Source organism: Esox lucius, chromosome 11, assembly GCF_011004845.1.
Source record: "Esox lucius isolate fEsoLuc1 chromosome 11, fEsoLuc1.pri, whole genome shotgun sequence".
Classification (NCBI taxonomy): domain Eukaryota; kingdom Metazoa; phylum Chordata; class Actinopteri; order Esociformes; family Esocidae; genus Esox; species Esox lucius.
Window position 1 is genome coordinate 54,718,503 of NC_047579.1, and position 14,568 is coordinate 54,733,070.

Below are 14,568 nucleotides of genomic sequence, written 5' to 3' on the forward strand. Positions count from 1 at the left end.
GGTTGGAGAAAGGAATGGAAGGAGAGAGATGGAAGAAGTCAGAAAGAATGAGATGGGGTAGAGAGGAGAGAAAGGAGAAACAGAAAAATCTGAGAGAGAGGAGTACCTCAAAGCCGTATATATCCAGTATGCTGATGGAAGGAGCATTGTTCGGGGGGTAGACCTGTCTGTTGATCCTCCCGGTCAGCCAGTGGAACAACAGGGAATACAGTATCTTGGCAACAGCATCTCTGGATCAGAATGAAGGCAGAGTAACCAGGGAGAATTACTGCTTGGTTGTGGATGATACGTGTCAACAGCGTGTTGAAGAGTGTGTGCAGGTTTAGCAGCAGCCTCACCTGGCATCTACAGCAGTCTCCACTGTCAGAGGAGTGAAGATCTTCTCCCTCATGGTCTCCTTAAGACACAAACAAACACATCACCACAGAATAGTACTTATTGGACTAAGTGTGATGGAGTTATATTAATATTAGAGGAGCACTGTCTGGGACTTTAGTCATTTAGCTTAGTAGTGAGTCTGTTCTAATTAATGATTTTGTTTATTGGCAGAAGTCTGGGCTGAAAATACAACAAATAATACACATAAAACATGAAAGCAATGTTTACAAAAGATGACAGACAGAGATGGTGGATGTGAAACTGGTTTAGGTATTCTATGAAAAGGTGAGTTTTCAGATGTTTCTGAAGACAGACAGAGACTCTTAGTTGTAGTCCAGTATTGAATGACTGTGTGACAATGATATTAGTGATATTAGAGGTGATATTAGTTGTAGTCCAGTAACTGACCATGATTTTGTATGATAGAGGTGATGTTCGTTGTAGTCCAGAACTGACCATGACTTTGTATGATAGAGGTGTTGTTAGTTGTAGTCAAGTACTGACCGTGACTTTGTGTGATAGAGGTGATGTTCATTGTAGTCTGGTAACTGACCATGATTTTGTATGATAGAGGTGATGTTAGTTGTAGTCCAGTACTGACTGTGACTTTGTGTGATAGAGGTGATGTTCATTGTAGTCTGGTAACTGACCATGATTTTGTATGATAGAGGTGATGTTCGTTGTAGTCCAGTACTGACCGTGACTTTGTGTGATAGAGCTAAAGTTAGTTGTAGTCCAGTACTGACCGTGACTTTGTGTGATAGAGCTGATGTTAGTTGTAGTCCAGTAACTGACCATGACTGTGTGATAGAGGTGATGCTAGTTGTAGTCCAGTACTGACTGTGACTTTGTGTGATAGAGGTGATGTTCATTGTAGTCTGGTAACTGACCATGATTTTGTATGATAGAGGTGATGTTCGTTGTAGTCCAGTACTGACCGTGACTTTGTGTGATAGAGCTAAAGTTAGTTGTAGTCCAGTACTGACCGTGACTTTGTGTGATAGAGCTGATGTTAGTTGTAGTCCAGTAACTGACCATGACTGTGTGATAGAGGTGATGCTAGTTGTAGTCCAGTACTGACTGTGACTTTGTGTGATAGAGGTGATGTTCATTGTAGTCTGGTAACTGACCATGATTTTGTATGATAGAGGTGATGTTCGTTGTAGTCCAGTACTGACCATGACTTTGTGTGATAGAGCTAAAGTTAGTTGTAGTCCAGTACTGACCGTGACTTTGTGTGATAGAGCTGATGTTAGTTGTAGTCCAGTAACTGACCATGACTGTGTGATAGAGGTGATGCTAGTTGTAGTCCAGTACTGACTGTGACTTTGTGTGATAGAGGTGATGTTCATTGTAGTCTGGTAACTGACCATGATTTTGTATGATAGAGGTGATGTTCGTTGTAGTCCAGTACTGACCGTGACTTTGTGTGATAGAGCTAAAGTTAGTTGTAGTCCAGTACTGACCGTGACTTTGTGTGATAGAGCTGATGTTAGTTGTAGTCCAGTAACTGACCATGACTGTGTGATAGAGGTGATGCTAGTTGTAGTCCAGTACTGACTGTGACTTTGTGTGATAGAGGTGATGTTCATTGTAATCTGGTAACTGACCATGATTTTGTATGATAGAGGTGATGTTCGTTGTAGTCCAGTACTGACCATGACTTTGTGTGATAGAGCTAAAGTTAGTTGTAGTCCAGTACTGATCGTGACTTTGTGTGATAGAGCTGATGTTAGTTGTAGTCCAGTAACTGACAATGACTGTGTGATAGAGGTGATGTTAGTTGAAGTCCAGTAACTGACCATGACTTTGTATAATAGAGGTGATGTTCATTGTAGTCTGGTAACTGACCATGATTTTGTATGATAGAGGTGATGTTCGTTGTAGTCCAGTACTGACCGTGACTTTGTATGATAGAGGTGTTGTTTGTTGTAGTCCAGTACTGACCGTGACTTTGTGTGTGATAGCCTTCTGCAGGCCCTCAGGTGAAATCTGGAGCAGTTCAGCCACCACTCTGATCTCCTGAGCACTGACCACTGATGCCACCTCCTGTCCGTCAGTCTGTAGTACAACACACACATATTTATGAAAGTAGAAATGTACACTCATTGCTTTTGTACGAGGAGAAGGAAGGCAGAGTTCAATGGTCAGGGGTTAGATATTTACCTCGTTTCTTTGGAAGTAGACATTCCCAAGGTGGAGAATAGAAGCAAGGACCCTAAAGATGGCAGCCTGGTCATCGGGTGTGAAGTGGAGGATCTCCATGGCAGCTAGCAGATGCAGGAAGTCCTCCCGATCATTCTTTCCTGATATCCCACAATCTCCTCCCTGGATTTGACATAGAAGAAAAGGCACAACTTCAGGTCTCAGGAACACAGCAGGGGTGTGTTCCCTTAACCCAACGAACATCAGTACTTGACCTGAACCTGAACGTGCTCGAGTTTCTCAGCCAATCACAGGGTGAGGTTGACAGCCAATCACAGCGCGAGAAATGTTCTGCCATCCGTTTCTACTCCTTCCGTTTCCACTAAACTTTCTCTCACACACATACATTCTTCTCTCACATACATATATTTTCTTTACACATGCATACATTTTCTGCTTATTTACATGCATTATTTAAAATTGTGACTGCATGTGCATGAGATCAAAAAAGTATGAATATGTATGTTAAATATAGAATATATTTGTTTGTGAGTTAAAATATAGAAATATAAGAGTAAAATGTATGAATGTGTGAGTTAAAAATATATTCTTATGAGAGAAAAAACTGTATGTATGTTAGAGTGAAAATATATGTATGTGAAAGGAGAATGTATATATGTGAGGGTGAAAATGTATGCCTGTGAAAGGAGAATGTATGTATGTGAGAGAAAATATATGTATGTGAAAGGAGAATGTATGCATGTGAGAGTATCAGAATGAATAATGTCTTATAGGGCCCCTCATATGTGTGTGTACACCTGGTTAAGGTAATAGTATGTCTCTAAGGAGATGTGTGTGTGTGTGTGGTGTGTGTGTGTACACCTGGTTAAGGTAATAGTATATCTCTAAGGAGATGTGTGTGTGTGTGGTGTGTGCACCTGGTTAAGGTAATAGTAAGTCTCAGCTTCCTGTAGGTAGAAGGTCTGTCTCTGTTGGGTGGGAAGACCTGCCAGCATCTCATAGAAGATATGGTAGTTTCTCTCATCTTTGGCCTGCAGACACAAACGCTTGTTTTAATTGTATATTATGAAAAATAAAAAAATACAATTATATTTTCTCTAATCCTAATTCTAACCATAACCCTCTAACCCCTAAGCCTAATTCTAACCATAACCCTCTAACCCCTAAGCCTAATTCTAACCATAACCCTCTTTTTAACCTTTACCCAATTGCAACATTTGCCCTAAAACAACTCTCAAGACAAAAAATTCCTTTGGAAAATGGGGATAAAAAAACCAAACTTAAATGATTTAACCAGCTATGGGAAATTATTTTCTGCTATATATTATGTCAGAAACACACAAACACACAAACTGTCCGGTCTTGCCTGGGGGCCTCTAGGCATCTCTATGTGCCTGAGGGCCACAATCAGGGCCTGTCCACAGAGGTGCCTCTAGACACTTTGGTTGTCCCAAATTAGAGCCAGCTGTGCTGCATTACCTCTAATTGGGGACCCTATTTAAGTTCAGCAGTTTCCACGTGCTGTTATTCAGTTTGTGGTTTGACTCTCCTTTTTTTATTTTGTGATTACAATTAAAAGAACTCGCTCTGCGTGTTAAGTCCTGCATTCCTATGACCGTGACACAAACATATGTGTGTGTGTTTTCTGACATAATACATAACAGAAAATAATTTCCTGTAACTGGTTAAATCGTTAAAGGTCATCCTTTTGTGTTGAAGGACTCACCTGGAAGACTATACGTGATTTCTCCAGCAGATACTGTGACGTTATGGCACCACTGACCACACCCCTAGAGTTGACACACACACCTGTATTAATAATGTAGACAATATTGCTCTGTGACGTCAGCTGTGACCTTGTGTGACCTCAAGTATCACATGATCACACAATGTTCTATCAGAACGTCAAGAGTATCTCTGTGTGAAAAGGTACAACCCCTGGAAAGTTGTCTGTTTTTTTTTAAGACACATGGATATCTGAGCTAAATTCCAAACACAATCTTTGATGATAGTAACCCAATTTAACAAATATATATCTATATATACCAAATCATACTCACTGCTTATAGATCAATATATACCACATCATACTCACTGCTGATAGATCCATTTATACCACATCATACTTATTGCTTATAGATCAATTTATACCACATCATACTCATTGCTTATAGATCAATATATACCACATCATACTCACTGCTTATAGATCCATTTATACCACATCATACTCATTGCTTATAGATCTATATATACCACATCATACTCACGGCTCATAGATCTATAAATACCACATCATACTCACTGCTTATAGATCTATATATACCACATCATACTCACTGCTTATAGATCTATATATACCACATCATACTCACTGCTTATAGATCTATATATACCACATCATACTCACTGCTTATAGATCTATATATACCATATCATACTCACTGCTTATATATCTATATATACCACATCATACTCACTGCTTATATATCTATATATACCACATCATACTCACTGCTTAAATATATATATATACCACATCATACTCACTGCTTATAGATCTACATATACCACATCATACTCACTGCTTATAGATCTATATATACCACATCAAACTCACTGCTTATAGATCTATATATACCACATCATACTTACTGCTTATAGATCTATATATACCACATCATACTCACTGCTTACAGATCTATATATACCACATCATACTCACTACTTATAGATCCATTTACATCACATCATACTTACTGCTTATAGATCTATATATACCACATCATACTCACTGCTTATAGATCCATTTACATCACATCATACTTACTGTTTATAGATCTATATATACCACATCATTCTCACTGCTTATATATCTATATATACCACATCATACTCACTGCTTATAGATCCATTTAAGTAAAGTTTTCAGAACCCTTCCTTTTTGCCAGATTTTGTTGTTATACACTGAATTCATGATTATTTTGATTTATTTGTGGCTATCATGAAAAACTAGATACAATACTCCATTATGACAAAGCAAAAACATTTGTTTAGAGATTTCTGCAAATTTATTGAAAGTAAAACCGTATTGAGACCCTTTACCTTGACACTCCAAACTGAGCTCAGATGTATCCTGTGTCCTTTGATCATCCTTGAGACTCTTGAGAAATAGATTGAAGTCCAACTGAGGCAAATACAACTGAGAGGACAGGATTTAGAAAGGCACACATACCTGTCGGCCTATATAAGGTCATACAGTTAACAGAACAAGTCAGAGCAAAAACCAAGCCATGAAGATGAATTAATTGTCCGTGGAGCTATGACACAGGATTGTGTCAAGGCTCAGATCTAGGGAAGGAACCAGAACATTTCACCAGAATTGAACGTCCACAGTGGCCTACATCATTCTTAAATGGACAAAGTTTGGAACCAAGGAGATGACAAAGAATCCATTGGACAATCTACCAGAGCTTCAGAGTTTCTCTGAAAAGTTCAGAAAACCTGGCAAAATGTCAACCAATTAAGATTGAGTAAAAGATTAACTAAGAGGATCCTTGCAGATTTTCTCCGCCCAAATCCAGGTGTGCAAAGCCGGTCGAGACAAACCCAATTTAGACTAGAAGCGCTTCTACTGAATAAAGTTTCTGAATTGAAAATTTCTATTTTCAATAAATTGGCACAATAAACATGTTTTTTGCATTGTCATTATTGGATATTGTATGTATAAATTCAGTCTATAACACAAAATGTAGACAAAGCAAAGTGGTCAGAATACATTCTGAAGCCACTGCGTACCATATCCTATTTAGATCTCCTTATAAATCTATACATACCATCAAATATTATAGATCTATATATTCCAGATCATACTCACTCTTCCAGATAGATCTCCACGTATTTCCCAAAACGACTGGAGTTGTCATTGCGGACAGTTTTGGCATTTCCAAACGATTCAAGAAGAGGAGCTGCCTCAAGAATCTAAATGAGGTCACAGTAACATTTATGTTCTTGTAGAACTATAGAGGAAGATACATTATGATCATAAGAAAGAAAGAAACCTGCATCAGACAGTCCCGGAATCAGACAGTCAAAATGTCAAACATTCCCTCACAGAATCCAAAAGTCACAGAATTAAACTCTCACAAAATCTTAGCAGTAATCCAAAAGTCACAGAATCACAGAAAAATAACAAAATCTAAGTTTAAAAACAGACGTACTGGTGCAGAGAGAGACAGGCCAACAGACAGACAGGCCGACAGACAGAAAAGAGAGACCAACAGAAAGACCGACAAACCTTAACCACAATTTAGTTATATTATTATGATGTTTTGTTAGGGGGCCAAGCAACGAAGTTGCTTGAACCTTTTATGTTTGTACGTTTTAATATTATGGGGCCAAGCAACAAAGTTGCTTGAACCCTTTTATGTTTGTACGTTTTATTATTATTATTAGGGGACCAAGTACCGTAGGTACGGTACCCTATTGTTTTTGTTGGTTTTATTATTATTATTTTTCTCCGGGCCCATTTTCAGAGGCCCGTAACTCGGCCATATGTGGCTCAATTTGCATGAACCTTTGCATACTTGTTGCCATGAGCCATTACTATACCTATACACCCCATGGTGGCGCTGTAGCACTTAGTCAAATGTTGAAGGTTTGAGCATGCATATCTCATGAACCGAATGTCGTAGCCAAGTTCCATACATGCCTCTTCTCATGTTGACCAAATAAGTCTCTGGGGTCTTTCAAATTCACCCCTTGGATTTTACTCCATTTTGAATTTGGTGAAAAACACGTTAACGACATCTCCTCCGAGACCGCTGACGAATGGCTCACGAATGGACAGAAAAAGTCCCATACAGAAATACCTCTTGGGGGCGCTATAAACATCACCGATGTTTCTCACGATTTTGCCGTTAATAGAAACACACTTAAACGACATCTCCTCCGAAACCACTGAACAGATTTGGTTGACAATAGGTGTTGCTTAGTTGTACATTTACTCCTTCCACATCTTTCATTCCTCAAAACATTGATTGATTGACTGGCTGGTTTCTACAGTGAGCTGTTTCTTTTTTGCACTTTTTGACCTAATATTGACCTCAACACATACCAGTCTACTGCAGACTGTGGCAACACAAACTCAAAGACCATAAAAAGCTGAATTTATCAAAGAAAATAGCTTTTAGCTGTTTGATATAATTAAGTGATGTTCTAATACCACATTAGCAATTTGGCATGATCACTCAATGATAAGGTGTTGGAGTAATGTTTGTTGGAAATGAGGCCTGTGTAGATTTAATCAAAAATACTTAAATCGTAATGTTTTTTGCAACATTAATGTCCCGACTATATTTTGATCAGTTGAATACCACTTTGGTGAATAAAAGTAAAAATGTCCTTTCAAAACAGCAACACTGTGATGGTCCCTTCCTGAAGGGGCCATTCCGCTTCGTGTCTTCTGTGTTTCCTTGTCTTGTCCTTGTATGTGTAATGGTCCCTTCCTGAAGGGGCTATTCCGCTTCGTGTTTTCTGTGTTTCCTTGTCTTGTCCTTGTATGGTCTTTCCTGTTCTTGTTTCTGTTCAACGGTCTATTCAGTTCACCTGTGTTTTAGCCCCCACCTGTTTCTGTTTTCCTCGTTTTCTCAGTGTATTTAGTTCAGCCCTTTTCTCCTTGTGGGTCATTGTGTGTGTATATGTCGTGTACACCGGTTGTGCTCCTGTGCTCCTGTGCTCCTGTGCTCCTGTGCTCCTGTGCTCCTGTGCTCCTGTGCTCCTGTGCTCCTGTGCTCCTGTGCTCCTGTGCTCCTGTGCTCCTGTGCTCCTGTGCTCCTGTGCTCCTGTGCTCCTGTGCTCCTGTGCTCCTGTGCTCCTGTGCTCCTGTGCTCCTGCGCCATTGGACTTTTCGTAGTGCCCGGCACTCAGTTTAAGTTATCCCTTCTTCTTTGTTTAATAAAAAGGGGGAAACCCTTCGAACCTCTGCATTTGCCTCCGTCTCCATATCAACCGTCGTGACAAACATTTGTAAATGATTTCAAAGTTTTGGCACGCAGTGTATAACTTTTATTTGTCTTGTTAGAATCCAGATCAATTCCATGGCTAAAATAAAAGTTTCCATAAAATGTATTTCAAATTGACTAACAATATTATTTGTTTTATAGATGCCACACAAACCTGGATTTATGCTGAGTTTTGTGCGTGTCTTTGGGTGTGTGTGTGTGTCTGTGTGTTCAAGTGGCTCTATAGTTAGAGTGAAATTTGTAATTAAGTTCTGTTTGATTCCCAATTGAGCCAAATGTGTCCTAGGGCAAGGCACTCCCCCCCTAATTTATTCCAGGGAAATGCACCTGTACCTATTGTAAGTTGCTCTGGACAAGAGCGTCTACTAAATGACTAAAATGTATACTTGTACATATTTTTTATTTTAATGCATTTGTACCTTACAAACTTCAAAGTGAAGTAAAACAAAAATGGAAATTGATTCCTTTATTAGAAACTTGCTAAATTAGCAATAAAAATGATTTGACATAACTACTCAATTCTGGTAATGGTGTGATTGTTATTAATGTACAGAAGTAACGTCTCTAATTTATTACCTACATTATCTTGCTCGACTAGTCTTAATATTATTTTTAACCTTTCAAATGGTTATTTCCATTTTCAATGTGTAGCTTAGAAAAATTAAGCTTTTCACTATACAAGATTTCTGTGAGTGTGACATTCATCTACTATCTTTTATTACACTGATGCTGAGAATGTTTTGTTGTAATAATCTAAGCTATTCTCTGCAAACAAAGTCAATTGACAATGTGTCATTAGGGTTTCAACAGTATGCCAAAATCCTATTATTTTTTCCAGTTCACTATTATACTTCTGGCAAAAAAACTGTCCTTTTTCCAAATTCCTGTGAGTTAAATGGTGTAAAGGTACTAGTGCAGTGGACATGCCAATCAGCCTCATGGTGGCACAAGCCTGTGAAGTTGGCCTTTTTTTTAAAGGTCACCACACCCATTCCTGGTGACCTGGTCTTGGAAATCAGTCCACTATGAAACTTTTTGCGACCCAAAAAATCGGCATCATGGATTTTCAGTCATCTTAGTTATTTTGAAAAACACTACTCATATGGCAGCAAATGACCAATCTTGATGTAGTTTGACATTTGGTGTCTATGTATGAAGATCTTCAAGGGTTGTATAAACCAGACCAGTATGTAAAAAACTACATGGGGTCACAATTGGTCAGTAAAAAACATCCAACATTGGCTTAATGTTTGTACACATGTGCAGTTTCTTTTAGTCTGCATGCCATATTGCATACTTTTCATGCTAACTAAATTCTGAAACCCACTAAATGCTGCTTGCAGCTTTAATTTAAGTTACAAATGTAAAGACAATTGCTTAGTTACAGTAACATATGGTCCAAGGGTCTTCAAAGTTTCCTTTTGTCATTACATGGTCCCCTTCATCGCTGCTTGCAGCTATATTTATTATTTTTATACTCCAGGGCCATTTTCAGAGGTCCATAGCTCGGTCCCCTCTGGTTCAAAACATTCCAAACTTTGCCTGATTGTAGGTCCGAAGGACCTTGGCCATCACAGTACCCATACTCCTCATGGTGGCGCTGTAGCACTCAGTCGAAAATGGAAAATGTGAAGCTCAGATCTCATGAACCAAATGTCGTAGAGACACGCAACCAAGTTCCAGATATACCCCTTCTCATGCTGACCAAAAAAGTCTCTGGGGTCTTTCAAATACGCACATTGGATTTACCTTCATTTAGAATTTGATGAAAAACACGTTAACGACATCTCTGAGACTGCTGAATGGATTTGCATGCCGTTTGGTGTGAAGGACCTTTGAACCATTATCTTTAAAAGTTATATAAGGAAAGTTGATATCTCAAATAGTACGGCCGAAATCAGCGAATTAAATTGAGCTGGGCGGGTCTATGACTTTAGACGTCCATTTATCCCAAATAGAGCATCAAACAGCTATGAAACGAAACATACTAGTACATGTGTCTCTCAAGAATGGACAGAAAAAGTCCCATACAGAAATACCTCTTGGAGGTGCTATAAACATCACCAATGTTTATCACGATTTTGCCGTTAATAAAAACACCCTTAAACGAAATCTCCTCCGAAACCACTGAACAGATTTGGTTGACAATTGGTGTAAAGGACCACTGGACCATTGTCTTTAAAAGTTATTTAAGAAAAGCTGATATCTCAAACAATATGGCCTCCATTTTGAATTCTGTGAAAAACTCGTTAACAACACCAGCTCCTAGACTGCTGAACGTATTTGCATGCCGTTTGGTGTGAAGGACCTTTGAACCATTATCTTTAAATGTTATATAAGGGAAGCTGATACCTCAAACAATATGGCCGAAATCGGCGAATGAAATTGAGCTGGGCGGGTCTATGACTTTAGACGTCCATTAAACCCAAAAAGAACAACAAACAGCTACGAAACGAAACATACTCATAAATGTCTCTGCTAGGAATGGACAGAAACTCCCATACAGAAATACCGCTTTGGGGCGCTATAAACATAACCAATGTTTCTCATGATTTTGCTGTTGATAAAAACACACTTAAATGACATTTCCTCTGAAACAGCTGAATGGATTTGGATGACAATTGGTGTAAAGGATGACTGGACCATTTATCTTTAAAAGGTACACTCACCTAAAGGATTATTAGGAACACCATACTAATACTGTGTTTGACCCCCTTTCGCCTTCAGAACTGCCTTAATTCTACGTGGCATTGATTCAACAAGGTGCTGAAAGCATTCTTTAGAAATGTTGGCCCATATTGATAGGATAGCATCTTGCAGTTGATGGAGATTTGTGGGATGCACATCCAGGTCACGAAGCTCCCGTTCCACCACATCCCAAAGATGCTCTATTGGGTTGAAATCTGGTGACTGTGGGGGCCATTTCAGTACAGTGAACTCATTGTCATGTTCAAGAAACCAATTTGAAATGATTTGAGCTTTGTGACATGGTGCATTATCCTGCTGGAAGTAGCCATCAGAGGATGGGTACATGGTGGTCATAAAGGGATGGACATGGTCAGAAACAATGCTTAGGTAGGCCGTGGCATTTAAACCATGCCCAATTGGCACTAAGGGGCCTAAAGTGTCCCTAGAAAACATCCCCCACACCATTACACCACCACCCCCAGGCTGCACAGTGGTAACAAGGCATGATGGATCCATGTTCTCATTCTGTTTACGCCAAATTCGGGATCTCTACCATCTGAATGTCTCAACAGAAATCCAGACTCATCAGACCAGGCAACATTCTTCCAATCTTCAACTGTCCAATTTTGGTGAGCTTGTGCAAATTGTAGCCTCTTTTTTCTATTTGTAGTGGAGATGAGTGGTACCCGGTGGGGTCTTCTGCTGTTGTAGGCCATCCGCCTCAAGGTTGTGCGTGTTGTGGCTTCACAAATGCTTTGCTGCATACCTCGGTTGTAGCGAGTGGTTATTTCAGTCAAAGTTGCTCTTCTATCAACTTGAATCAGTCGGCCCATTCTCCTCTGACCTCTAGCATCAACAAGGCATTTTCGCCCACAGGACTGCCGCATACTGGATGTTTTTCCCTTTTCACACCATTCTTTGTAAACCCTAGAAATGGTTGTGCGTGAAAATCCCAGTAACTGAGCAGATTGTGAAATACTCAGACCGGCCCGTCTGGCACCAACTACCATGCCACGCTCAAAATTGCTTAAATCACCTTTCTTTCCCATTCTGACATTCAGTTTGGAGTTCAGGAGATTGTCTTGACCAGGACCACACCCCTAAATGCATTGAAGCAACTGCCATGTGATTGGTTGATTAGATAATTGCATTAATGAGAAATTTAACAGGTGTTCCTAATAATCCTTTAGGTGAGTGTATATTGTTGTTAATGTTTCTGGTGGATTATCAAAATAGGCATCTGTGTGCTATTTTGGGTATAATAGATCACAACCCGATGAGACTCTTCAGTCTACCAGCTGACCCTGTGGTGTAGTGGGAACATCCTGGTCCTTCAATATTGTGACCCCAGTTTGATTCCCTTCTCAGACATTCCAAATTCTGTATCTCATAAATGCTTTTCCTCTAGGTGCTTTTCAGCCTTCACACAACAATACATATCTGAAATACCATGATTTTCATTTATTTGCGAGAATATTTGTATTACGTGACCTGTTTTATACTGTTATTGTTTTCCAAAGAAAGGAACCAGCCATGGAGTGATTGGAGTAATTGATTTTGTTAAAAGTAGGATTTAAAGCTATTAGCTAGCCATCTATAATAATCTTTGTACAACTGTACACTTTAGTTCCATTACAAACGTTTTGTTACCCACAAAACGTTTTATCTCAGCAAAATTGTAATGGCTGGGGTAAAATATAAATTTGGAGAGGATTGAGAGCGGCCAGTACTACCAGTAGCCCCTGTGGTGTAGTGGGGACATCCCTGTTCTTCAATATTCTGACCCTGGTTCAATTCCCCTTTGAGATTTTCCAAGTATTGTGTTTCAGAAATGTATAGCCACTCTGTACTTCTTAGCCTTCATACAACAATATATATCCCCTCTGTAATACAATGATTCTCATATGTTTAGAAGAATTTCTGGTTTCAAGGCCTTTTTGTTTTGTTTTAATTTCCTCTCCTTCGATTGGACATCCTGACTACTAGCGGCATTGGGCATTTTTAAATAGCAAAACATTTCTCTAGTGAGAGCATGCAGTAATATTCTTCCTGTGCCCCGCTTGGCCCCCTGAAACGCTGCTCGCAGCTTTAATTGTTATCTTTTTATTATGTATTACCAATCACTAAATTATTTTTCTGTAATGCAAGCTATGGTGCTATCAGAGGAAAACTCTCTGTGTAAATGTTACAATCTCCGGATGACAGATAATGCAAGTTCTTGTGCTGCTGTTTAGACATCGCTGTAGGGTATTATCGCACAAAAGGACTGACGAGTTTATCCAAGTGCTGGAGCGCGAGGATTGAGATACCAGGGTGGTTCAGTAAACAGTTATGGAAACTTTAATTCATTGAGGATGAATATTAAATGCATGTAAAGACATGGCATAAACGTCCCCCTGGAAAGAGCCAAGTAAGACATTGATGCAATGATTATCTCACAAAGGGACTGACGAGTTCATCCTAGTGCTGGAATGCAAGGATTGAGATACCGGGGTGGAGAGTCCCCCTGGAGGGTGGTTAGAGAATTGTAACAATCTGTATGTATGAATTGTGCTATATAAATAGAATAAATATAAACTTGCTTGCTACAGACACAGTGACAGACAGACAGACCGACAGACAAGACCGACAGACAGAAGGGCCAACAGCCAGACAGGCCAACAGGCTGGCTGACAGACAGGCCAACAGAAAGACAGGAGGAAGGAGAGATTGAACGACAGACAGGACAAACAGACAGACCGACAGGCCAACAGAAATTACAGACAGACAGGCCAACAGATAGACAGGCCATCAGACAAGATCAACAGACAGGCTGACAGACAAACAGGAGGACAGGGAGATAGATCGACAGACATACAGTGGGTATAGAAAATAATCACACCCCCTTTAAAATAATCAAATTTTGTTGCTTTGCAGCCTGAAATGAAGACAGACCCAGTTTCATTCAGCTGTATTTACTGAGTGCAACATATAACATCCAAGTGAAAGATATAATACCAACATGTCAGAAAAAAATCATAAAAATAATCACTGAGTTGGAAAAAGGATCACCCCCTTGTGTCAGTATTTTGTTGAACCACCTTTTGCTTTAATTACAGTTTTTAGTCTGTTGGGATATGTCTACTAACTTTGCATCTAGATGTTGCAATATTTGACCAATCTTCTTTGCAGAACTACTCAAGTTCACTTAAATTTGATGGTGACTGTTTGTGAACTGCTGTCTTCAAGTCATTCCACAGATTTTCAATGGGGTTTAAGTCCGGGCTCTGACTAGGCCATGCAAGGACATTCACCTTTTTCTCATTCAACCACT

The 14,568-nt window shown here is 39.5% G+C and overlaps 1 protein-coding gene across 1 annotated transcript in view; it reads right to left on the bottom strand.

Annotated features, from left to right (window-relative positions):
* The window catches only part of myo15aa (myosin XVAa), a 144,575-nt gene that overhangs the window by 88,202 nt on the left and 41,805 nt on the right, over positions 1-14,568 (bottom strand). The window contains exons 7-13 of the mRNA XM_034295162.1: positions 6,422-6,525; positions 4,271-4,334; positions 3,462-3,575; positions 2,545-2,706; positions 2,326-2,439; positions 339-397; positions 107-230 (exon numbers count right to left, since the gene is read on the bottom strand). Of these exons, the coding sequence (XP_034151053.1) occupies positions 107-230; positions 339-397; positions 2,326-2,439; positions 2,545-2,706; positions 3,462-3,575; positions 4,271-4,334; positions 6,422-6,525 (741 nt within the window). The remainder of the gene's footprint in view (positions 1-106; positions 231-338; positions 398-2,325; positions 2,440-2,544; positions 2,707-3,461; positions 3,576-4,270; positions 4,335-6,421; positions 6,526-14,568) is intronic.